This window comes from Onychostruthus taczanowskii, unplaced genomic scaffold (assembly GCF_017590055.1).
Source record: "Onychostruthus taczanowskii isolate IOZ18803 unplaced genomic scaffold, ASM1759005v1 scaffold37, whole genome shotgun sequence".
In the NCBI taxonomy this organism is placed as follows: domain Eukaryota; kingdom Metazoa; phylum Chordata; class Aves; order Passeriformes; family Passeridae; genus Onychostruthus; species Onychostruthus taczanowskii.
In genome coordinates, this window is record NW_024501126.1 from 5,185,312 (window position 1) to 5,211,042 (window position 25,731).

The following is a 25,731-nucleotide window of genomic DNA, read 5'->3' on the forward strand; positions in this document are numbered from 1 at the left end:
GTAATTAAAAGACAGCAAGACAGAAAACACTCAGGGAGACAGAACTGTCAGGTAAGATCCATCTATTGCAGGCTTAGCCATTATGTTCAAAAGTGTCATGCTGATATTTTAATTTCATTACCTCTGGTGTATTTTAATTTCTGAGACTAGCAGAAAAAAAAAAAAGAGCAAAGTGTTTGGGTTTGTTTTTTTTTCTTCTCCCCCCCACCTCTTTGGGAAGTGGTTAAGGTAACAGAACTGCTAACCTTTAGGATTTTGCCACACCCAACCTGCTAAACACACTGATAATTGCAAATATTGATCGGGAAGCTGCAAGTTCTAAATGTCCTGTTCTTAAAAGTTACAATTCTATAGAGATTTAGTTCCTCTGAAGTAATAGGAAAATATTGTACCAAGTAGTTTCCAAAATAAACCTCTGCCTTACAGGGCCTGCTTTGCTTGAGCTGACATTAGCTTATATTTTAAAGGCAGGATTGTAAAAATCCCCCTGTACACACTGAGGCCTTCTGTAAAGGATACAAATTATAATAAAGTTTTATTTTCTCATATATTTTATAAATTGCCTAATGTGTACACTAGTCTGTCTTTAAATTTCAATTTTAATTCAGAATACAGGGTATGGTGTGATGCAAGCAGCTTGTGACAGCAGAAGGATGTTTTCCTGTGTCAGCTCATGGAGGTCACCTGTGCTCAGGAGCTGATATTGTGTGGTCTATTTTTTTTTTTTTTTGATTACATTTAAATCAGAATGTAAATTTGTGTAGTAGGCAACCATAGAAGGAGAGAAAGCCGAAGTAAAATTTTAGATTTAGTGATCAAAATAGTTTTCAGCTAAGTGTTGAGATCAGTGTATGTATAAAAAAAGGAAATTGAGCAGCTGTTAATTTGGAACAAACATTTTGATGGATTGATCTAATTATAGAATACATATAAATATATGTAGCTGCATGAGCATACGTGTGCTCTAAACAGACATCTAAATATTGTTGATCTGTTATGAAGCCAAATCCGCCCAGAAAGTACAATAGTTTTATTACTTTTTTAGTGGTGTGGAGAAGCATGCAGTTGAAGTGCATCTGGATTTTCTTACTAGTATGTTTGTAGCATGATCCTTATCACTGAAATGCCCATTTTCCATCATTTAAACATGTGGTTTTCCACGGTTTTGGCTTACTCCAGGAGTTGTGGTTTCCTTTGGTGCTGTGACTTGGGCTGTGTGACAGATGGTGCAAGGAAGTTGATGTTGTCCTGTTGCCTGTGACGCCTGGCTCTTGCAACAAGAGTTTGGCAATCCCACCTGGTTGAAGTTAAATGCTTTTGGTGTTAACTGAGCTGACATTGGTTGTGCCACTTACTAAATCAATTAACTGAAACAAGTCTCTGAGATGGGATTGATCAAAAATCACAACTTTTAGATATGTAAATCAGTAGTTTTTCCTACTAGTAAGTAGGTTTTATATTTTTACTCTTACTGTGCAGCTCTGTACTCTTGCGGTTACTTACCCCTATGCCTAAATTTGAGGCCATAATTTTGTTTCCACTGTGACTACCCAAGAGCTTGAAAGCCTTTGCGTGTCTATTTGATATTTGGAAGCTTAGTGTTTGCATTTCAGGGTTAGCATCACCACTTAAAATTTCCTGACACTTTTGCTTGTACTGTGATTGTCAGTGGTTGCAATAAAAACTGCTTAAATGTATGACTTGATAAATTTAAAAGGGAATTAAAAATAAGAAAAGTTGAAAGATGAGCTGATTTTTGCCAGGCATGGCAAGGTATATTGTGGCATTTCCCTTGGTTTCAGCCTGCCAGGGTGCTCTTGAGCTGGAGCTGGGAGCCAGCTGGGTGTCACAGTCTGCAGTGCACACACAGGCAGGGCTGCAAGGAAAAGGAAGAAATGGGAACAGTGAAGGGGGCCACATTTTTACAGCAAGTGTCTAGATATCAACCTGTAAAATTTACTAGATCAGGCTAAAAAACCCGAACAAAACAACACAAAAAACCCCACCTGCTGATGGTATTTGTAAATGTTTGTAAATTTACAAATTGATTTACAAATTTCTAGTTTTGATTTAATTGAAGAAAATATTTTATACATAAGAAAGGAAAAAAGTAATATTAAGATACTTTTAAGTAAAATGTTATGTATTTAAGTTGAAAACCCCTCAATAAACAAGATTTAACAGGGCATTAAGGAAGCAACTACAGATAAGGGAAAAAGAAATGCTTCTTTGTGCTTAGATGTCTTACAAATCATCAAATAAGTACTTTCAGATTCTCTTGAAGATTTCAGCATGAAAAATGAATCTGAGGCTTTTCTGCATGAAGTCTGTGGTTACTGTTGCAGCAGCAGCATTTGGAACCTGCTTTTGGGGAATCCTTGTTGCTGCAAATGAGGCTGTTAGAATTCAGAACAGCTGGGGAATGACTAAAGATCCTGTGACTGTACTTTGATATAGCGCTGTTGTATTTCAACCAGGCATACTTTTGAGCATGTACAGCAATAAAAAAGCAAATATTTATTTTTTTTTTAATGCACCCATCATTAGATCATTTAAAGATGTTAGTGTAGTAGCTTCCAAGTAAGGTCTGTATATAAATTTAAATATTGAATATTCTGAATCTTACTTCACATTATATTCTAGTCCTTGCTTTGAGTGTTGTTTGTACATTTCAAAGTAAGCAGTTGCTAGGAGAAAATGTATATATGTAATCTAGAGTTTGTATTTCTAGATAAATACTTTAAGCAGAATCAAAACATGTAGCACCTTTCAATTATCACTGTCAAAAAGGCTTTTATAGAGCTATGGACGTAGTTGATTTGTGAGGCATTTTGACAGCTGCATTATTCAGGGTGGTTTACATTTTTCTCAACTTGCTTCAAATAATATTAAACCATAGAGTGCTTTGGGTTAGAAGGGACCTTAAAGATCACCTATGTCAACCCTCCTGCCATGGGCAGGCACACCTTCCACTAAAAAAGGCTGCTCAAAGCCCCACCCAACCTGTCCTGTGTCACCATGATATATTTCCCTCCTGAGGAGCTGAGAGCCTCAGGAAAGAAATGCAAACAATAACTATCTGCTGCTGTGGAATGCAACAGGTGCATCTGTGACTGGTGGATGTTGGTTGTTTCTAATTAATGGCCAATCACAGATGCAGCTGCATCGGACTCTTGGGGAGCCAGGAGCCTTTGTTATTGCATTCCATTCTTGTTCTTTCTAGCCTTCTGATGAATCCTGTTCTCTCTATTCTTTTAGTATAGTTTTAATGTATCATTTTAATATAATATATATCATAATATAATAAACCAGCCTTCTGAAACATGGAGTCAAGATTTGTGTCTCCGCACATGGGGTATCTATCACAATCCTGTATCACTTGGAGAAGGGAATTATCATCAGCGTGTTCCAGGAACTGCCTGGATTGCTCATGCCCTACTTTGCTGCCCCTTCAACAGGTGCTGGGGTGGCTGAAGCTCCTCATGAGGACCAGGACTTGTGAACACTGTTCCTGTCCATCTAGAGAGGGCCTCATCTTCTCAGTGTTCCTGGTTGGAGGACCTGTAGCAGACCACCACTGTAGTGTTGCCTATCTCTGCTCTCCCTTTAACCCAGCCTGTAGGCTCTCAGCTCATCATCCATCGCTCGGCAGGGGATGCTCCATGCATTCTTACTGGTCATTGACATACAGGGAAACACCCTCTCCTTGTGTCCCCGCTCCTCTCCTTCCTGAAGAGCCAGTATCCGTCCATTCCAACACTCCAGTCATGGGAGCCATCCCACCACACCTGTGTGACAAGGTCCTAGGTGAACAGCTCTTGTTTACTGCCCATGCCCCCAACGCCAACATACTGGCTAGAGTGGCTGGAATTCCTTTTCCTGCCAACTTGCAATCCCCTTTCAGACTCAGAGCATCTCTTTCTGATATTGGCATCAAACTTGGAGTGGAATGAATTGAGGTTCTCTTCCCCTGGGAACTTTATTTTTGTGAGGATTGGTGAAAAAACGTCTTTCTTTCCAGAGTGTCTTACCATCACCCTCTGCAATCCATCTTGGTATTGTGCAGAGTGTTCCTGGCTGTGTCACTGGTTCCCTTGTGAAACTACAGCAGTGGGCAGTAGTGGGCTCTGTGAGGCTTGGGAGTCTCTTGGTGCAATCCCTGCTAGGAGCCCCCCGTAAGCAGCAGAGCTCTCAGGAGCGTGTCAGAGGCAGACCCGTGTGCCTCTCACCACAGGGCCCCTGCTGCTGTCACCATCATGTTCTTGTGATTGTGTTACAGAGCAGATGGGGCTGCCTGGCTCAGCTCCAGCACCTCTCCTGACGGGATGGGTCTTTTCAGTCTGCAGAGAAGAGAAGAGGTTCTGCAGGGGCATGCCAGCTTCGGGGGAAGTTTCTTTCTCCTGTAGATTCATGCTCTTGCAAGCTTCTGTTCTGCATTTTGCCCCTCCGTGTTCTGTGTGTGCTGGCAGCGGAGCTGTTGGATGGTTGGCCATGGGCTGTGGGTCCACTGCAGACTGAGCTTGGAACCAGCTTTCCAACTCAGCCCCCCTCCTGCTGCACACACTTCTCACAGCCTGCTGCTACTCAGAGTAGTAAAAGAAGTGTTGTGCTGTTGTGGTTAATAGTTACAGTAGTAGTTACAAGGTTCATGCGCCACATAACAGCTTCTTACCATGGAAGAAATCCTATTTTGATTTAACTCACTTTAGATGTCCAGTTGGGACTTTCTGCTGTCTTCATGTACAATAAGTTTGGAGTATGATATTGATATCTGACCTTTAAGTACATTTGTTTTTAACTTCCTTTTTATTTTCCTCTGTTTTCAGGAAGTTGAAGACCACGTGGCATTTTTAATAACTGTTCCAACAGCCCTAGCAATTTTTTTTGCTATATTTATCCTTGTCTGCGTAGAACCTGTCTTTAAGAAGCTGCTTCGTATATTTTCTCTGGTGGTCTGGGTATGTCTTGTTGCCATGGGATATCTCTTTATGTGTTTTGGAGGAATCATCTGTCCCTGGGACCAGGTAAGACTGTCATTATTATTAATTTTATTTCCATTGGGTAGATTTCCAAGAACCATTCTATACAAAAGCATTCACGTTCGTTTTTGTGGGACATCTCACAAAATGTTTTTGTGACTAAGTGGTTGCATGCTGAGACTCCCTCCATCTTTTTTATAAATACCAGAGATATGCATACTTAAAATACAATAGGAAATGTTAGAAGGATTTTGCTGTTATTTTTAAGCTCCTTTAATAATGAATACTTGATTCCAATCACCGACTTCCTTGTAGAGTGAATATTTGATTCTAGTGAGCAGTTAACATGGCAGAAATGCTAGTTTTTTTCAACACTGCTTATTGCTATCTTTTCCAGTTTAAAATGCTTGAGGTCTCAGTGTAGGCTTTTCTGTGGTCTACAATGTGTTCTCTAGCAACACATGAGTAAATGGACTGGGAGTCTCCTTACTTGTCTGGAAAAATGCATGAGTAGAGAAGAAGTGAAGTACCCTTCATGTTTTTAAAATTTTGTAATGAAGAAAAAGCAAAATATAATTGCAGCCTAATAGCAGCACTTTTGAAACATCAATAAATGATGTGCAATATCCAGCGCTGTGGCTGATCGATTCTTTTGAGTTCTGTCACATTATTTTCTTTTCTCCAAACCGCTCTACATGGGAATATGGCTCATATAATATTTTTATAACTCTTCAAAGGATGGAAAAAGTCTTTTAGACATATAAATATGTCTTCTGCAGATTTCATGCTGATTCTATGAGTTTAACCTTTAAATTGTGTTACTCTCTCCAGAATGCCCTCTAGGTCCTTGAGACAGACTTGGAATAAACTCTCTGACGTTTTATTCAGACCTTGCAGAGATTTGGGCAAACACTGAACTCTAAGTAGTTCCTTTAAACTCTTAAATATAAATCTTTAAAATTATTTGTGCATGTTGGTAATACTTTTGGAGCCCTTTCCTTTGTGGGCGACTTTATATTTTCATTTTCTTGGAAAGTTCTGGGATTAATTATCTAAGAAACCTCCTACCTGGTTTGGGGTTTTTTTTTAGGTTTTATATCTTTTCAAATGTTTAAACTACCAAACCAGGTCACATTTGCATGTAATAAAACCTCTGAGCCTTAAATACTTTTCTTTAGATATGGATTTCACCCTGGGAATGCTTCTGTCTTTGTGATATTTCATCTAGGTAATTCACAAGGTCTTACTTTTTTCATTTGCTTTCACTGGCATTTGTGTCATGTCATGCTGGAATATTTCAGACTTTCAATCTTAGATGCAAATATTTAGTTAGTCATATTATTTATTCATTGTAGATGATGCTAAATTTAGTTTTGGTATTTGAAAGCTAGGATAATGATTTTCAGAAGCACATGGGCTGAAAGAGATTCTACGAGGGATACTGATGTCTCAGTCCCAACGTTGTGTTTAGCCTGTGGTGATTTGTCCTGCCTTGCTTTCCTCTTAGGAAAAATGTAGGCATTCCCACAGCATGCAAGGGATGTGCCTGCCCTGTGACAGAGGAACGACTGTAGAGCTCTGGGAAATGGCATTGTCTTCCTGGAGGTTGCCAGGGCACAACTCCTCTGATATTCAGTCTTCTCTTTGCTTTGCGTGCAAGAGCTGCTTGGAGAAGAGGATATTTGGGATGGAGCTGCTTCTCTTGCTCTGCCAGCAGCAGCCAGCTCCAGGCCGAGTGCTTTGCGGGCTCCAGCTGAGGGCGGCCAGGGCTTTTCCAGAATGCCGGCACCCGGCGGCTGATGTCTTTGGCATCTGGCTGGAGAGTAGCCCCTGGCCACTGCTGAGAGTCCAAGGTCGCGAGGCTCCTTGTAGAATAGAATCCTTCACTTCCCCCAAACCTGCTCTTTTTTTTTCTCCTTTGAATAGCAGTGTGGTTTTGTGGACTGCTTTCGTAGGAATACTTTTGCCTAGTGTCAGTTAAGAGTTAACTGTGGAATATGAGAATCTTTCTGGGAATTTGACACTTTACACAAAAGACTGACTGAAGGTTTGATGTTTTCAAACATTTGAAAAAGCTGTGATCATTAAAATACTGCCTTGTACTCCTGTAATGCTGGTGTTCTGTTTGCTCTGCATTGGGAATATGTAGGTCCATAACTGGTATTATCTCCTATATGTGAAACCAAATTTGAAAAATCCTTCCTCAGTGATCATTGACAGGTTCTTTGTTGAAATTTTACATTTTGTGAACCTCTAAACCATTTTGCTTGGCATATTGAAGTTGTTTTGTGATTCCTTTATACTTTTGATGAAAGAAAGGAGACACAATGTAAAATTTAAATTAGTTAGGTTTCAAATATATCTCTGTCAACATTAACTAATTAGAAAATGATGAAAACAAAAGAGTCAGTTCATGCACAGTTACTTACTAAACAAGTGCTTTATATTAATTTACTTCATGTTTATATAGATTTACTTTAATTTGCTTTTAATTTACTTCAAATTGCAGCCTAACTTCTGTTCTGGTCCAGAAGAGTTTAAAAATGTCATAACTTTCATGTCCCCTGAATCTTAAGCTTGTTAAGAATATGGCATTTCTTAATTGTACTAGTCACTATTGAAAGATAGATTTTCTTCATACCACAGTTACTAGGCAGAGCATGTTATCGTGCCACTTGTGGACAGCCCATTGACTGACACCCTTGCATCTTTTAAATTTTGGTTTAATGATTTTCTTGTGCCTTTTGGCTGTTTGCAATTGCTCAATGTAGTGTTTCTCTGTTGTCTTAAGGAACCTGATGTGTGAACTTTTACAGCTTTTGTTTACAATAAACATACAATTTGAGAGAGATTATTTTCGTTAGGAACTCAATATATATTTAATGCAGAGCAGTTCTCCCTTAGCCTGCAGGCACATAGCTCAAATAATCCACAATTAGTGGAGGGCTGGAAATGAAGTGGTTGGTCAGGGCCATTGTTTTGTTTTTTTTATTAGAAACGTGTAGGCTGATGTGAAATAAGTGCAAATAGCCATTGGTTTCAGCTGTCTTTTTGCTGTCCCTGCAGACTGTGTTTATCAGTCTCCATTTCCTTGACTCTTCTTTGGTTGCAGGTACAGCTTTGGAGAAAACTCTTACCAGGTGGGTGTCTGGCCGCTGTTTGAAGGGGAGGGCAGTGTGGCTGTGGACAGTTATTTTGTCCCTTGTGCCAATCTGCCAGCTCCATGCAGGCTCCGTAATTGCCTGCTGAGCCTGATCCAAAGGCTGTTATTGTCACTGGGCTGCCTGGGCATCATCCCTAACCCATCTGGGAGAGCAGCCAGCCTATTTGCACCATCAGCCTTAGTAGCTAGCTTACCTCTTTAGTTAGTTCAAACTCCCTTACTCCTCTGTGTCAACAATGAAGAATGGGGAGTACGCTGAGAGGGAGATGGAGCGGGCCTTATGGAGACAGTGGCCCGCTTAACATAAAAAGAATTGAAACAGTGATGGCAAAAGTCTGTGGTACCTGACAATTTTTTTTAAAGAAGTGTGGCAACCCTCCTTTATTGGTGTCAGCCCAAGATTTTGTGGCATTGGAGCCCCTGGCTTTCCTTGGTGGCTTGGGGAAATTGGATCCTGACCTTCATGTGCTGCAGTTTGCATGAGCCAGGAGGGAGACTGGGCTGCCTGCTAGGAGTCAGAAGACACCTGGGTTGGTAGGAAAGGAGTAGAGCAAAGGTAGTCATGCTGGGGCTCAGAGAGAGCCACTGCCTGCTGGCAACTTTCTTCCAAGTCTAAGGTGTGAGCAGTAATGTATGAAGATGTTTTCAGTGAGGAAAGACCCAAGGGCGATGCCTGCTTAGCAAGGTCCATGAGGAATTCTGTGGTTGGTTTGTTGGTGGAGGTCCAGTAATGCAAGGCAGACAGGCTGAGTAAGGAGTGCTGGTAGAAAGGAGTGATGGACTGATTTTGTTAGGTTAGAACTCTTCCTTACTATAACATGAAGCACCCTTCCTTTCAAAATGTAAATCCAGTACCTGTCTGTAGAGTTTCCTGCTGGGGAATGAATTTAAATTAGTTTTCTCTTATTTTGCTGACAGTGTGGTTATTGTACAACAGATGCCTTTCTGTGTCACCCTCTGACATGTCTAATACTTCCTCAACCTTTTATATGGGGTGTATGTAAATATGACATAGCACATTGATATCAGTGGGTAAAAAGAGCTCTTAAAGCATGCAGTGGATGATATAAAAAAAGAGTAATTATGCAGCATTATACTAGTCTAATGAATTCTATCATTGCAGGATTTTGGTATTCAATTCTATTTAATCATAAATATGTTTGCACAGTGCAGGCACCAGATGTGTTCCTCCTTCTCTGTATTCAGTTACAGCACAGAAATTACTTCAAGCGGAATTTGACACTTATAGTTTTAAAAAAATATCCGTAGTGATGTGCTTAGAATATATATTTGATTATTTTAGCCTAAATTCTACTTTTTGAGCTGAATTTAAAGTACTTCTTTGTTTTCTTTTAATCCATTAATATAGAATGGTTTGATTTGGGCCTTGGAGCACTCCTGGCTTAAGAAGTGTGGGCAAAATTTTATGCCCTAGTACTTATAATTATCTTTTTTTTTTTGATACTGTCTTAGCCCCTGGGCTAAATCTGTTGTGTGCTGAGGGGTGAGTGCCTACACAAAGTTTCTGTGCTTGTGGTAATCAGCTCCTGTATTAGGCAGTTTGGTGAAACAGTGAGTGTGCAGAAAGGGAAGACTTTGTGTGAATTACATTGGGTCTGATTTCCACACCTTGCCTTATCTAAAGTCAGCCCTGCCATAAACTATCAGTAACATGTTTTGTAGTTAAGCAGTATGTAAAAAAATATATTGTTAGATATTTGAGGAAAGCAAGCGTCAGCTTTCCCTGCAGCACAGGAAAGTGAGGATGAATTGATGCTATACCACTGTTCAGGAGCTGGAGTGTGGTGGAGACTTGACTTTTTTTAAAGTTCAAGAGTCTCAGGAATGAGTACTCTGAACAAGGAACCAAATCTTGTAGGAGCATGGTTCAGTACCTTCTAGGTGAATATTCACCTGAAAAAGGACCTGAAGAAAACCAGAAGGGTTGTATAAAAGGAAAAGATACTGCCAAGCAGATGATACTCTGCTTTAGGAATAGGTGTGATAGAAAAACAAGAACCCCCCAATCCACCAGTATTTTTTCACCATCCACCATATTTTCAGTTATAATCTTGGAAAGTGAAGAAATTATTTTTATCTTAATGCTTTTTTTATGATATATAAAGTCAGAGACTTAATAGCAGTGTATTTAAGTGGTTTTATGAAGTCTGGTATGGTTATATCATATAGAAGACAGGAAAAAGATGAACTATTAGACACATCTGCCAGTTACTAAAATCAGTAATACAGTAGATTAATATAATACAATAGTGTGTGATCCCTGGAATGCTGGTTGGCATAACCAACGTGCCATTGTTAACCTTTGCTGTGTCATAGCAGTGCATGATGAGAGCAGTGAAGAAAGAACTGATAACTGTATTAAATAGGGAATGTATATTTGAAAGAAACAAAAATCAATTTTTGTTCCAAACTGGATGCTAGAAGCCCTGCTAAAGGAGATGACCATTATTAAAGTAAATGCACATGTAGGTGAGGGGAGATGGCAGGTAGTGTGACTTTAGAGGGTGTCAGGCAGGAGGAATATTTCTGTCTGGATTTCTCAGAGAGCTCTCTGGAGAATGTTTCCCTTTATTAGTGCTTTTTACTTGTGAAGGGGTGACTGAATGTCACTGCTATAATGAAATTTGTTGATGACCCTGTTCAAGGATTCCTAATACAGCAAAAGATCACTGTGTTATGGGGAAGAAAAGCTTGACCTTGAGGACTGCAGTAATAGCAGCTAGATGAAATTTAATAATAGGAAATATAAGGTGCCTGCATTTGGGGACTAACAGCAGAAGTTACAGCTATAGACTGAGTTTGTCAGTAGAAAAAGAAGCAAGGACAAGCAGAATGAAGAGAGGAAGCATTAGCTGATCACTGGGTCATTTGGACATGTGTCCAGAAAAGACTCATTTATGATGGCAGCGTATCCAGCTAAAGATGAATCCTTACCTGGATGACTATGTAAACTTCTAGTCACCTTTATGTGGAAGATCACCAGGAGAAAGGCAGGTTTTGTGAGAGGTGAGGAGAGCTTGACTTGGGTGTAGATCTGCAGAGGAGAAGAATGCTGAGAGTTGTGTGACTGCCATCTACAGATGGTCCATGGCTGCAGACATCAGATTTGAGGAGAAGCTACAGAAGACAAAGGAATTAGTGACACATACACCTATACCCAAACAAAAATAAAAATCATCTGGCCAGTAATGAAAATTAATCTGAGAATTAGAATTTATCCCATTGCCATTGGGGCACTTGGTTTGTGGAGGTTAATATACTCAGGATAATAAAGATTAAAATAATGAATTTGTTTTACCAGTTGCAGTGGGATGCTGTCCTTAGCTGAGAGTCAGTCAGTGTCTTCATTCAAAGAGAATGGACTTCAGTGGTTCAGGAGCATCCTTTTAGTTCTTTATTTCTATGGACCACAGAACATCTAGAAACTACTGAGATGTTTTAAATGACAATTTCCTTTGACCTGTGCGTGAAGTCCATCTAAAGGCTAAAGAGATGCATTTTCTGGATTTCAAAAGTTCATGGCTTTTAGTTATCTAAATATCTTTTATCCTTCCGGTGTTCTGGAGAAGTAGACCCAGAATTTAAAACATCAGGGGATAATAATTTTGATCTATTTCTGATCTCTTTAGACATTCATTATAGCATTTCTGAGAGAGGTTTGATGTAATATAAAGTGGAAGGGACTGGATGTGTCCTGGAACTTACCGAATTAACCTTATGAAATTCTTTTTTCCTTGACTCCATTTCTTGAAGTGTGTTTTTCATCTTGGAGGGGACAATTAAGTACAAAGTCTGAGCTGATTGTAGTTTTCATCAAGATTATTGCATAGTTTACATGCAGTGTGATAATTGCAGTGCAAGTCATGTGAATGAACTCTTCCAAGGCAAATGTACATATTGATGTACAACAGAAAAGTAAGACTCAGATAAATATGCACAAACTGAATGTGGCAAGATTTTTCTCTCTGGTGGGAAATAACATTTATCAATAAGAATATTAATGTTTCAGAAAGTACTGAAAATAAGCAATGCTCATTTTAAATATCATCATATTCTTCTGATGTTGCTGAAGTTCAAAGACCAAGTGATAAATGGAAGTGAATAATTTAAACCCTTCATATGACCTCTTATGTGCTTAATAATTGATTTGACATCAGGAAATAAACATTTAATAATTTCATAGTACACATATAGTTAACAATTACTTGTGTGATGGAGTTACCAGAGAACCATTAAAGCAGCATCCAATACTTCTTGCTAGCAGGTTTAATTTAGGAAGACATGCAAATTCATTGGAATTGTATTTTACTCAGAAATCTAACAGCTTGCCTGACTTCCAGGAGGAAAGGTTTTGGCATGGTACTGCATTAGTTTGTTGGTTTAAGCTGATAGACCTTGCATGCCTGCATGCTGTGGAAAGGCTTGTACCTTTATATGGCCATTGCACAGAATATTGTATGTTTTTATTTTTCTGTATTGGGTGCTGGAAGGGCGTATCATCATGGAGCCTGACCTTTGGTCAATTTTTTGCCTTTTATCTCAAATCTGATTTCAGTTTTCTAGTGCTGTAAAAATTCACCTAGTGAGCTATTGAACAAAGAAATAATAAAATAGATGGTGAAAATATTTCCTACAAGCTGCATAAGAAGACATCAGTTTAGTTATTTGGGGATGTTCCCTCTTCCTGCAGATTTTATTAAGTGTTAGGCACAACTGTGGTGCTAAATAAATGAGTATTTGGAATGTCAGAGGATCACTTCTCTTTTAGTCTAGGTAGCAGCTAGGAGAATTCTTCCCCATATCCCTGCAGTTTGTAGTATGCTGGCTGTGAAATCCTTTCCGTTTCCCTTGTTAGGATGCTGACTGGGTTTAGGGAAAATGTGGGATAGAACCTCTGAAGAGTTCACTTACTAATGAAGACAGTCTTTGCGAAATCTATTATTTGTTACCACTCTGTATTTATTTACCTTATAACCAGCTGTAGTCTTCTTAAAAATATTTCTTGCCTCATTTGATACGGATGAGTTTTCATAGATAACAATTTTTAGGCATCATTATGACAGTGATAGTGTTGCAAGTATATCTGAGGGCTCAGTTTGAATTCTGTTATATTTCCCTTGACTTCACTTGCAGTTTTGCCCCCCTGCCACCCCCCCAAAAAAGGAAAGAAAAAAAAATAATCTTTGTCGCAAGGCTTTTTTTCCCCCTTGTTTTGGTAATATAAGCAAGCAAAGTATTATAGCTTTATCTTCCAGATTCTGTAATTTTTTATATTTTTGTAATTTTGACTGAACTGATCCTAAATAAATGTGATAGCAACTGCTGTATGTATTTTTCTTTATTATGCTGTTGTTAGCCTTAATCATCCAATCTTTTTTTCAAATAATGTAAAGCTATGAAGGAGGTGGATTCAAAAGCCTGTCATGTAAAAAAATGTGAACATCTAAATAAAACATATTTAACATACATATGTCTAAAAAGTTCTACTTTCCAAAAAGAGCTAAAACAGAAAACTATTTAATTGCTATTAAATGAAGCAAAGATTTGATTAAGTCTTTTTTTCCCATGTCACACTCTCTGATTATCCATTTTGACTGCACATGTTATCTAATGCCAGTTCCTAACAACGTGTACGTATTGCTTACACACCTGTACAAACAAATATAAATTGATGCCTTAAATGGCTTTCACACAGAGGAGACAATGGTCTTTGTTAGGTAGATATGGATGCCTTTTGTTTTCACTAACCTGAATTTTATCACCAGTTAGAAACTTATTTAAGAATATCAGTTACAATATTGGGTCTTTGTTAGGTCTGATGTAGACAAACTGCCAGGTCTACTGGATGACCCAGGATATTGACAAGAGGAGGAAAGTATGTGGTGTGAATGACATTATTTGTATATTGAATTCCATTAAAATGTTGGCTTGGTGTGCAAAAACAATTGAGAAAAGTCATGTTTCCTTGGTCAGATGGAGACTGGAAAGAAATCTTGATTGTTGACAAAGTCCCAAATGCAGAAAAGTGCATTATAAATCACGTTATAATGTGTCAGTCATACTTCTTTCTATACTATGATTTCCTCTAGATTAGCCCAAGAATTCCATGCTCATTGATGATGTGGGCAGACAGGACATGTTTCTCCAGAGAGGCTAGCAAGGGAATCTGTGCTTTAGAACCCCTAAATTTCTTTTCTCCTCATCTCTCCTTGTTTAGTTTTCATCACATTTCAGTAGGTACTACTTCTCTCAAGCCATGTGAACATTCCAGGAATGGTGTTTTAAAATACTTCAGGGACATGTGGCCACTGAAGCTACAAAAGCAAAATCTTCCTGGATCCATAGAATTTGTGCAGCTTCTGTGATGCATTATTTAGCTGGTGGTTTTGATCACATTGTAGTGATTTCACATGATGTAGAAATGTAAAACAAAACTTTGCCTCTTGTGCTCTTACAGTGTTTGTATTCTCTTTAACTTACCATGCTGAGCAACCACATATCTTACAAATTTATAAAAAAAATGGGATACTTAGTAAAATGCCAGGTTTCAGTTTTCAGTACTTTTGCTATTTTGTTGCAAATCTTACATGAGGGCTCTCTTGGGTGGTGTTTGGCCTTTTTTTACCTGTTTTGTCAAAAGTGAGATTGTCAGGCCAGGTGTAGCACTTTGTTCAGGATGGCTGCAGTCTTAGGGAGAGTGGGAGAGGACTGAAATCAGGACAGATCCCACCACCACTGTGTTTGTGTCTCTCAGGAGCTGTTTCTGTGGGATGAGACATGCGCCCGTGGGCTGTTCGGTGTGCATGGGCTGAGCATCAGATGCAGCAGAAATGCTGGGACAAAGCCACCTAGAAATGTGATAAAAGCTGAGCACCTTGTGCAGTGTGGAGAGCTGGGCATGCAGACAAAGGAATGGCTCATGTGAAAGTGGTACCTATTGGTTTTTTAAAGGTGTTTTTTTATGATTCTCTGGTGTTTTCCTTCTCTCTGGGAGCTGTGAAAGTTGGTCACACAGCCCTGGACAACAGATGGTTTCTGGCCATCAGCATGGATGGAAAATGGCAGAAGGGAAAGGTGGAGAAGGGTTGTGTTAAAACTGAAGGAAATCGAGTGCTTAGGTAGGGGTAGGTTGGTAAGCAGAAGGTAAATGAAATCCCCGGCTGAGTAGGCATGGAGCAGTGCACATGTTGTTTGTACAGAAAATAGACTTTCAACTCTTGCCATTTGTATGCTCAGTGGCAGTGGATAGAAATGGGATGGCAAACAACAGGAGCTATAAAAACTGGAATGATTTTTAAGTATTGAAGGTCATCAGGATTGTGTATTTCAGGCTGCTGTATCTTACTAAAACATACAACTCTCGTAAGGTTTCTTGCTGTTATGGGAATTGCTTCTTGAATATGCTGCACCATAAAGACCTTTACATAGTAAAAATTATCTTATGTATATTTAAATACAATTTAACACTTGACATACTAATATTAATATAGCTCCCCAGGTGTTTAAAAAGAATAACACTAACAAGAGGGGATGTGTTTTGAATAGATTGATTTTAATGCAGAGTATGCATATGTCATTCTTTTTAGGCACAGTCTGTTGTCGAAGTCATGCAATATGAAGTAATACATTAAACTTCTCACAATTTTGGAATATATTTTAAAGCAAAGACATTGCTGGGCAAAAAGTACTTGTCTAAAAACATTTTTCTTATGAAATGTGTAGCTGAAAACGTTATGGCTTTGGTCTTTTACTGGCAATAAAAGTGAAGTTTTTTGCTTTTCTCCCAGTTTACTTTTCCGCATTTTGTTATACTCAGATTTCAGAAAAACAAAAAAAAAAAAAAGGAGGAAAAAAGTTTACAAATATAACATTATTTGATTTAGTGACTTTCTCGGTATTCCCTTAGGTGCAAAGTATAATAATCATTGTTGAACTACAGAGCAGCAAGATGAACTCCCAACATTTGTTGTTTAAAACTGAAGCACTCATTTTATCCTTGAAGTCCTCCAAAAGAAGCCACGAACTAAACTGTAGCTGTGTAGTAAAATAGTCATAGCTGTGTCTGTGCAATTAAGATATTATTCTAGTTAGGTTTCTTCTTACAATTAAATATATTGCTACTTTCATTGTTCAGTTCTCAGACTGGTGACATTTTGCTTATATCACAGTTTTTTTGACTGGAGGTATTGGAGAATTTTTAAGATTAAATTAATTTTACAAAACTTTAATATTTAGGGCTACATGTTTTTCACAACTGAAGTCCTGAGTTAGGGGAGAGGCTGCTCATGGCATCTGTTGTAGTGAGAAACCACAATAACACTGGTGCCTGTGCAAGCCCATAGAAACCCAGGTCCTTGTTATCCAGAAATGTCTGCTCCTGGACTCCCACTTCCTTTCCTGGAAAGCACAAATCTCCCACTCCTTCAACACACCCCAACTCCTGTACCCCAATTATGCAATATTAAGACCACTGATTATGCAATATTAATCACCACTGATTTGTGAGAGCTTCTTCCTGATCTGTTGCCTAGTGATACCGTGGTGGGAAGTTCTGTCTGGTTCCAGAGGTTTGGGAAGCAATGACAGTGGGCTGTGTTGACACGGTACATGAACTGGGTTATAAAATTTTAGTTAGTACATTGACACAGCCTCTGATACTTGAGGTAATTTAGATGTAGCAGAAGAATCTGTGTTAATGTGCATCACAGTGTGCAGGAACACCCAAAATGGTCCAAGCATCATGTGGAACAGTGATTCGCTCCACAAATGTATCCAGAGCAAAATCTCTTCTAGAACAGCATCTCTGATCCAATCTGTCTATCCAGTCTCCTAGTGAAAAGCCACATTCTGTCCCCAGTCCAAAAAATGGGCTTAAAAGCTACAGAGAAGCCTCCTGTAAGATTGTTCTTGGGGTCTTCATTGCAGTTCAAACCTTTTGCAGTGAGAGAACAATATTTTAAGATTGTAATTAGACTGCTCTAGCTAGAAATTCCCAAACAGTGTATTGTTGTTGTCCACTTTGACGTGTAGTAGCTTTAATATTGACAAACTACCACAGAAGAGCTCAGCTGAGACTATTTGGAGTCATTGATCCATTGTGCTTGGGCAAATGTCCTATCATGATTATCAGAAGGTATTTGCATAAATATAGGCAGAGGTTACAGAGCCTCTTCACACCTGGGGTAATGGCTTTTCAGCTTGCTCCAAGGGAAGGGAGAGTAGCCGAGGTACCAGTTGGAACAATTCCAGTGTTTTCAGGGTCTGAAGTCAAATAGGAGATTTTCCTGGAGCATCAGGTCCCTCCTCTGAACATTCAAGACTGGCAAGAGTTCAAAGCCCTTCTGTGCAGTCATCTCACACTCCTATTTTGTCCTTTTTTGATATTTTGGAATCTTAGTATGTAATTTTTTTATGTTTTGCATTCCGTATGCTTATTTTTATTTCAGATATTTGACTTTGCCTGAATTTTGGAGGCTGCATTATGTACCCATTTATTTAATAGGTCATCATGAAAATAATGCTAAGCAGAGATCATTAAAGGGGATATTGTGTGGGCTGAGTCAAAAGTTATTTTAACCACAAGACTGAAGAGGAGTCTCTTCCATCCTAGTTCCCTAAAAGACAGGAATGACTCATTTACATTTCAAATGAGATACAGATACCGTCTGTTACCAACTTCATTCAGATTTCTGATGAAGCCTTCAACAGATTGCTTTTGCATGAATAAAAAAATGACTGGTTATTAAATATGTCAACAGTAATGTTTGTTCACCTTTGATTACACTGGATATCTGAGAGAGATAATGTATGTTGGAAAATTGCATGCTCTATTGGAAATTTTTTAAAAAATTATATTTATTCATATTTTTATTTTTGCCCTTTAAAAACAGTAAGGGGACACAAAACCCACTTGGTCTCAGAAGCCAAGAACTGTCAAATTCTGTGCTTGGTATTTCAGCTGCCCACTTGAGGTGTTTTGATGTGAGAATCAATTTACTACTTGCAGATTATGAAGCTGAAGAAAGTATTTTCTTTCTTCTCTTTCTTTCTTCTCTCCCTTTTTCAGGTAACATGCAATAGGTAATTACATTTTGTGGCATCTTTTGTATGCTTGTGCAAAAGAAGGAGTTTTATGGCTAAAAAGTATTGTTTTATCTATATTGATACTCAAAAGTGACAGTTTAACAAATTCAGGTATTTATAACAACAGCTGTAATTTTACTGGAAGTACTGAAAATTCCTGGATGGATCATATTTGTGGATTAGTGGCCTTCAGAAGTATTTGCATCTCAGATTTTTCAGGGAGCCCTTGCGAAGCAGAATTGATTTCTTGTCACGTTGTCAGAATTGATTTCTTGTGGCGTTTTGGCAACATCCTACTTTATTGCAGTTCAATAACAATACCAAACCTCCAAGGACTGCTTCAAAATGGATCAAGGTAATGCTGTGGAGAGCGTGTTCCTGACAGGTGTTGATTTCCTGGGAGAGTATGCAAGGTGGCAAGCCTGGAGAAAGGATGAAGTGGCAAAGATCATGTGGAGGTGGTGTGAAACAGGCTGAGGAATGATCCTGCGGTGCTGGAGGTGTTTGGGCAGTGCTGACAAACTGGCAGTGGTGTTGCACAGCTGATATTGTCACTGCCTGCCTGCCAGTCTGCTGGTCAGGAGCCGGCCCAGGCAGCTCCTCCAGCTGGACAAGCCTCTGCAGCTGCATCAGAGATGTGTTCCTGGTATTGTCTAAAGTAATGGAATAGTCTAGGAGATGAGACAAGAAAGAAATTGGAGCATTCCCATTTGGATCAGGTTATCACAGGTGTGATTGCTCACCTTCAGCAGCAGGACGTGGCAGTCAGCACACTGGGTAGAACAGTGGCTGGTGCAGTGCACAGCTGTGCGGATGGTTGGCTGGAGGACAGCTCAGCTGAGATCCGTAGGTGTGTGAGACAAAGTGGGCGGAAGGAATGCAATTGGTTTTGGCTCAAAGGAGGTTGAGACGTGGTGGGGGTCAGTCTCTTCTTCCAAGTAACAAGTGATGGGACAAGACAGGAAATGGCCTCAAGTTGCACCAGGGGGAGTTAGGTTGGATATTAGGACAAATCTCTTCAGCAAGAGGATTGTCAAGCACTGGAACAGGCTTTTGAGGGATGTGATGGAATCACCATCCCTGGAGGCATTTGAAAGACATGTGGATGTGGCACTTAGAGACATGGTTTAGTGGTGGATTTTAGCATACTGGGCTAATGGTTTGACTTGATCTCTGAGGTCCTTTCCAGCCAAAACAACTCTGTGATAATGAGCTCCTGTGCTATCAGTGCCATGAAAAAAAGAAGACCAGCAATATTAAAATTATCTGGTCTAAGAAATGGGGTACCTTTGTTGAATGAGGCTATGTGGAAGTGGATTTTGGCTGCAATCATTGCAGGCAGACCTGTTCTTCTCCGCTTTGCCCCTTTGTCCAGGCTGCACCAGCCCCGAGTGGTGTGGAGTGTTTGGTTTGCTCAGTGTTGGCTCATGGCAGCACTGAGGGCTGCCAGCTGCCCTGCATGGTGACCTGGGGGCTTTTTGGGGAAGGGCCTGCAGGGCATGGCAGAGAGCAGAAATGGGCATCCTGGTGTTTGTACTTCCTCCTACAGAGGAAATCTTAAAATAGCAGCAGCTGTTCAGTCTAAAGATATTACAGTGGGAGAAAAACACACGTTTCTGGGACTGTTTTTTCTGCGTCTCTCACCGGCACTGATCAGTTCTCACTGCTACTGGAGAAATGCTCAGTTAGCTCACCAACTGCTAGTTGGTGAAGTGCTCAGAATGTGGGCACTGACACGTGCAGCAACCCACAGAAGGTAATTCTACCTAGTTGTGATTGTGTTGAAGGTTTCCCTCAAAGAATCCAGACTATGACATTGACATCTAAAAAAGCCATGAAACCTCCATTATGGTGTTGGTGAATGTAAGGATAGTATCAAATCCCTGCTCAGTATGGAAGCACTCAATTTGTTTATCTTCCATCATGTGACAGTGGATAGATACGACAAAAAAACAGAGAAGTAACCTTATGCATGGAATAACACATACAGGTTTGGAGCAGAAGGCAAACCCACTGCTCCTGTCAGATGCCTTTGAGCATCTCTCCCTCCCTGAAGCTTCAGAACTGTAAATACTAGTTAGAGATTTCTCTCTTCTCAAGGGCAGATGGAAGCAAAATAATGAATTGCCAGTTAATATATGGTTTTCCTGACAGTGCAATGTAAAGGTAATACTTGCTCTGCTAGAGGTGTTCTCTTTTTTTGAAGTAGGAATGATGGAGGAAATTAGCATAAATTTTGTGTTTATTGTCAGAGGTGTATGATTACAAGAAACAAGTTAACTTAACAACAGAGAGAAATGTCTTCTTTAGATATGAAGAAAATGATTATGTAAATGGTATTTGGGTAATGCAGTTTCTTCCCCCATACTGACACTTCAAAGAGCTACACCAGCACTGCAGGATAAATGGGATGAAGCAGGAACATATTCAGATCTTCCTCCACCCACTGTCCCCTGCTTTACGGTTTCTAAATGTTCATTTGAGTACTTCTGAATTCTCATTTTTATCACTGAAGCAATCTAAATCCAGTCCAGGAACTACTATCAAGATAGCACATAAGGAATCAATCTGGAAACATCCTAATAGTTATTCTGCTGTGAAATCAATGTAATGTAAACTAGAGTAATTAATTTCACATGTTTTTCAGTTATGTCTGTTTAGTTGATTTACCCATGTGAAAGAATTAATGCTTAGGAGAGAATCTTTCTGTTGTGCTGCCTTATGTAACATTGGCTGAATCGCTGCAGAAGTGACAGGGTTAGAAGGTGCAGGAGGAAAGCAGTTGCTGTTTCAGATACCAGTCTGAGTGTCTATTTGTAGCTTATAGAGAAGAGTTTAAACAGCTCTGGATCAGGGTTTATAAAGCATTCCTGCTTGAATGCTTCATCTGGCAACAGCAGAAGCAGCTCTAGGATCCTGGAATGTTTATGTGCCATTTGCTGTTTGGAAACCCTTGTTCTGGATTTGTCAGGAGTTCAGCTGATGAAGAATAAAGAGTGAACACTCATGTTTTGGTTTCATAGCTATATACATATTGGGGTTCATACATCTGGCCTCGTTCTGTGCAACTTTAAATTATATATTGTCCCTTTAAAAAAATTTAAAATAGTGTAAGAAAAAGAAATACATCAGAGCTTTCAGTAATTCTAAAGTAGCTATCAACCTGAAACACAGGGAGTACTCTGCGTGTCACAGAATTTTCTTCTGTCCATAAGCTTTGTCTCGTATAGCGAAGGATATTGCTTTTTCTGTATTTCCCAGTTGTGTTTGCTGCTCCCTCTGTCACTACAAGCATGATGGATTAGCATCACATCTTCCCATTGTTTTGTCCCAATTCCTTACAGCCTCTTTCAGGTGCAACTACATTTTGTCAAATTCAAAATATCTATCTACATAGATGTATAATGTCTGGATAATTTCTAGATATCTGGAAAGTTGTCAAAAGAGTCAAAGATATCTTTTGTCTAATGCCAGATATCTTTAATATCCCTAGCCTGTTTTCTTTGCCTAGGGATATTCCATTCTTGTTCTATTTTTATCTTAGGAGGTTGGAGGAATACTTGGTTCCCCTTATCATAATAATTGTTGCTTGAGGTGATATTGAAAGTTGAGCATTTGCAATTGCCCTTTAGCTACTCAGTTCTATTGGAAGCCTCACGCCAGAGAGAGATTTCTGTTGTACAGTTTTTAAGCAAAAGCTACGTCACAGAATTAATCAGAATTCAATCATACATAGGTTCTAAAGTTTGTCAGAAATTCAATAGTGTTTATTTTAGGAGAAAATGAACACCAACCCTCAAACAAGCCAGAAATTATGACACTGAGTGAGAACCATGTTGGTTTTTTCTTTTGCTGTTTCTGGGTTTTCCCTCTGTAGCTGCTCCCTTGCACAGCCCAGTTATGTCTGTGTGAGCGGCACATACACTTTACTGTAATGTAACAGATTTTATGGGTATAACTTCTATCTGTGCATCTGCTTGCTCATTTTAGCTAATGATAAGAAGTACTAAACCCAACCATTCAAAAAACATTATTTGTATGATGTGATGTATTGAGTTTCCAATTTTCATAGAAAAGGTGACATTTTCTTGATAACTTGGTCAGTAGTGAAAATCAGGACTACCAAGTAATGATTTGTTCAATATCTGAATTTTATCCTAAAAAGTTGTGAGAGAAAGCAACCAAAACCTGCCAGTAAGTCTGAAGGTTAAACAATTATTCTGTCTGATGTTTCTGACTGATTTTAAATATCAGCTTTTAGAGGAAAACAGGACTGCAGATTCCATTTGGAGCTGATTTTAGAATGCCAGTCTTAAAATAGAGTTGTTCCTAGGCACTTCTGTGAGGTTTTTGTGCATTCAGAGACTTGAATTGTTTGGAGAAATCATATGGGTCATTGATTTACCTGAATTTATGTATGTTCTTTCATAAAGCTGAAAGACTAAATCTCTCCTAAGACAGTAGCCTACCCTGCCTTGCAAACCCCAACCCACTGAGGACTGAATTCCTCTGTAACAAAAGACCAGTATAAAATACGACTGACTCAGAAGTAAATATTTTACCTTGTATTTAAATTAATGTTGCATGAGCACTGATGGCCAGACACCAAGTGTATTTAGACTGATATACTGCTGTAGCGTTGTTGAGTGAATACGACACTGGAAAGTGCTGAACTAGAAATGAAAGTCATTAGTCTTGAAAACAGGGTCAGTGAAAGTAGTTGAGCCAACAGCAAACATTTATGGGAGACAGGCATCTTTTCATTCACCATGGGCAGCAGCAGTCCAGACAGCAAAATAAACAGAGAGAACTGTGTTAGTGCTTGGTATTTGCCTGGATAAGACTGGCTGTGTTGCTAGTATATATTGATTTAAATCTAGAGGACACTGAGGGAAATAAGAAATAACCAGGAGTGATGAGGAAATTATTTTAAAGCTCTTTATGAATAATTCAGTAACATAATTTATTTCCATCTGAGTGATTGATAATTGCTAATTTTTCCCCAAAACTCTCATATTGTCAGTATGCAGAAGTGTTACGCATATGGTTTTCTTCTGGACGAATACTGCCATGCCTCATCTTGTTCAAGTTTTTGTATAATCAGCATGGCTTTTAATCCCTGTGTGAAATGTAGAAAAGGATTGTACATATGTCTTTCCAAAACCCAAAAAATGCGCTGAACAGAGTTTAAAATTTTAAAATATGATCTCAATGTTATTTTCCCATATGTAATCTTGTCCTGAAGTTGCTAGGGGATGTTGAACAGTTGGGAATGAGTTTGGTCTCTGCAATTGCCAATAGGTGAGTAATGGCTTTGTGAGATAAACCATCCCTATAAATATATTGCCTGTAGACTAGAGATGTCTGGGAGCTTTCAGAAAAGCACTAGATCTTCCTGTTTTTCTACGAAAGGCAATAAAAGAGGTTTCTCATTTCAAAACAATTGTCTTTCAAAATATGGCTTCTAAAGAGAATATTCCCATGAAATTTTATGTATAAATTTATAGTTTTTTCATTCATTTGAAGGCTAGCATCAGGAATAAGAGAAAACCTGGTTTTCCCTGCTGTTCTTGAATCATTTCAAGATGGACTACTTAACAGAAAACAGTCCTTTTTACCGGATTGCATAAATGTGAATCAGACGAAGCATTGAGCTTTGCTTCTCTTTTACTTAGGAGAAGACTGATTTTTGTGTTACAGATTTTTGTTACTTTTTGTCAGTATTGAAAAATAAGTGCTACATGGCATCAGTCCTTCTGAGAAATGTGATCATGACTGACAGCAGTAATGGAAGGGAAGCAGAAGCGTAGCAGGTATCTGTACCACATTGATCTTAAGGATGTAATTTCTTTAACTGTGTTGAAAATATAACTTTTAATATTTTCAGTGGATGTGGAGTTAATTTTTTTCCAGTCTTTAGTGGAATAAATTGGTAGTCTTGATGGACATCTGTCTTTTGTAGGTAAGGGGAGACTGGTTTGTAACTGGTGTTTTTACTGCTGACAAGAACTTAAGTTGGAGGTTTCATGTGATTAAGAAGTAATATCTTCAGTTTGGTCTGTGGGCTACTTAAAAATAATACTGTTCCACATGGATGTTCCTGGCCAGCTGGTATGGCTGACTGTAGCTGTGTTAGCTGCTGGATCATCTGCCTCAGAGATGAGCTATCAACTTTCTCCCTCTATGTTTCCTCAAACCTTTCCCTTCCTATGTGGCCTCCAGGGCCCTCACATGTTTGAAACATTTCATAAACTCTTTAGTTTTGGCTTTGAGAAGTTTCATTTTGACAACAGGTTGAGTCTATCGGCAGGTTAACAGTGTTACATAGTTCACATTATTAAAGGCTCTTTTGAGGCTATTTTCCCTGTTTCTGACAAATGACTGGCCATTGGGATGTTGCCAAACAATTTCTTAAATGTTCCTTGCTGATTCTATTCTTGAGCTAGAAGAAAACCTTAGAGAAAGAGAGCAAGAGACAGTGAGAGAGATGAAGATGGAGATAGCAAATCAGCTTTTATATTGCTTAGGTCTGAGAAACTGTATCTTACTTACTCTGGGGTGTAGCTTGTAGGTCTGATACCCCTAAGTGGGCCCTGGCCAAATGGCAGGTTTCAATGAGACCTGGGTGCACATTGTTCTTTCCACATTGCCATTTCCTGTGGAAGGAAACTCAGGCCCGTGGGGAAGGGGGGAATTGCAGTTCTACCAGGAAGAATGGGTTTATCTTCCTAGGTAGCCTGTGACAGCTCCAGGGGCCTGTCTTTTCCACCCAGCACAGGAATTTTCACACAGATGTATGTTCTGCATGCCCACTAACTTTTTTTCCAGATGGGCTGCTCGAGCTCTGTCTTCATAGTTCACGCTGTAAACTGAGAAGTCACAGAAGTAGGGAGATGCTGCTTTCCTTCAGTAGAAGGTAGCACCAGAGAGGGAAAATAACACTCATTATTTGGAACATTCACAATGTTGGGAAGAAATATGAAAGACAAGTTCAAAGGAGATGCAGGTTTCTTTACAGGTAAATCAATGAAGTAAAATGCAAATTTTGAAGGAGGAGAGAGAATGTAAGTATTAAATTCTTGTGTGTTTATATTGATTCTCAGTAAAAGACCCATAGACTCTAGCATCAGACAATCCTAGCTGTCACCTAAGAGAAATAAATTTCTGGCCTTGATGAGTACAGACAGAAGAGCTACAGCAATACAGGGTATAATCTTCATGTGAGTAGTAAAGTAGAAGTTGGGGTGAAGGTATCTTCTTTCTTTCTGAAGCAAAGCCAGTCTGAAAATTTTGGTTGGTTGTTCTTAGTTTTCCTTTTTTGGTTTTTGTTTGTTTGTTTGTTTTTTTTTTTTTTTGTTTTGTTTGGTCCTGTTGTGACTGCTTGGCAAACAGTACAGCAGTAAGAGATAAAGTTTGTCTTTGGTTTGGCAGCAGAAAGATTTGTGTGAACAGACCTGAGCCTCAAGATGCAGGGACTTCCGTAAT

The 25,731-nt window shown here is 39.1% G+C and overlaps 1 protein-coding gene across 1 annotated transcript in view; it reads left to right on the top strand.

Annotated features, from left to right (window-relative positions):
* The window catches only part of ADCY2 (adenylate cyclase 2), a 206,987-nt gene that overhangs the window by 15,577 nt on the left and 165,679 nt on the right, over positions 1–25,731 (top strand). The window contains exon 2 of the mRNA XM_041411780.1: positions 4,827–5,024. Within this exon, the coding sequence (XP_041267714.1) occupies positions 4,827–5,024 (198 nt within the window). The remainder of the gene's footprint in view (positions 1–4,826; positions 5,025–25,731) is intronic.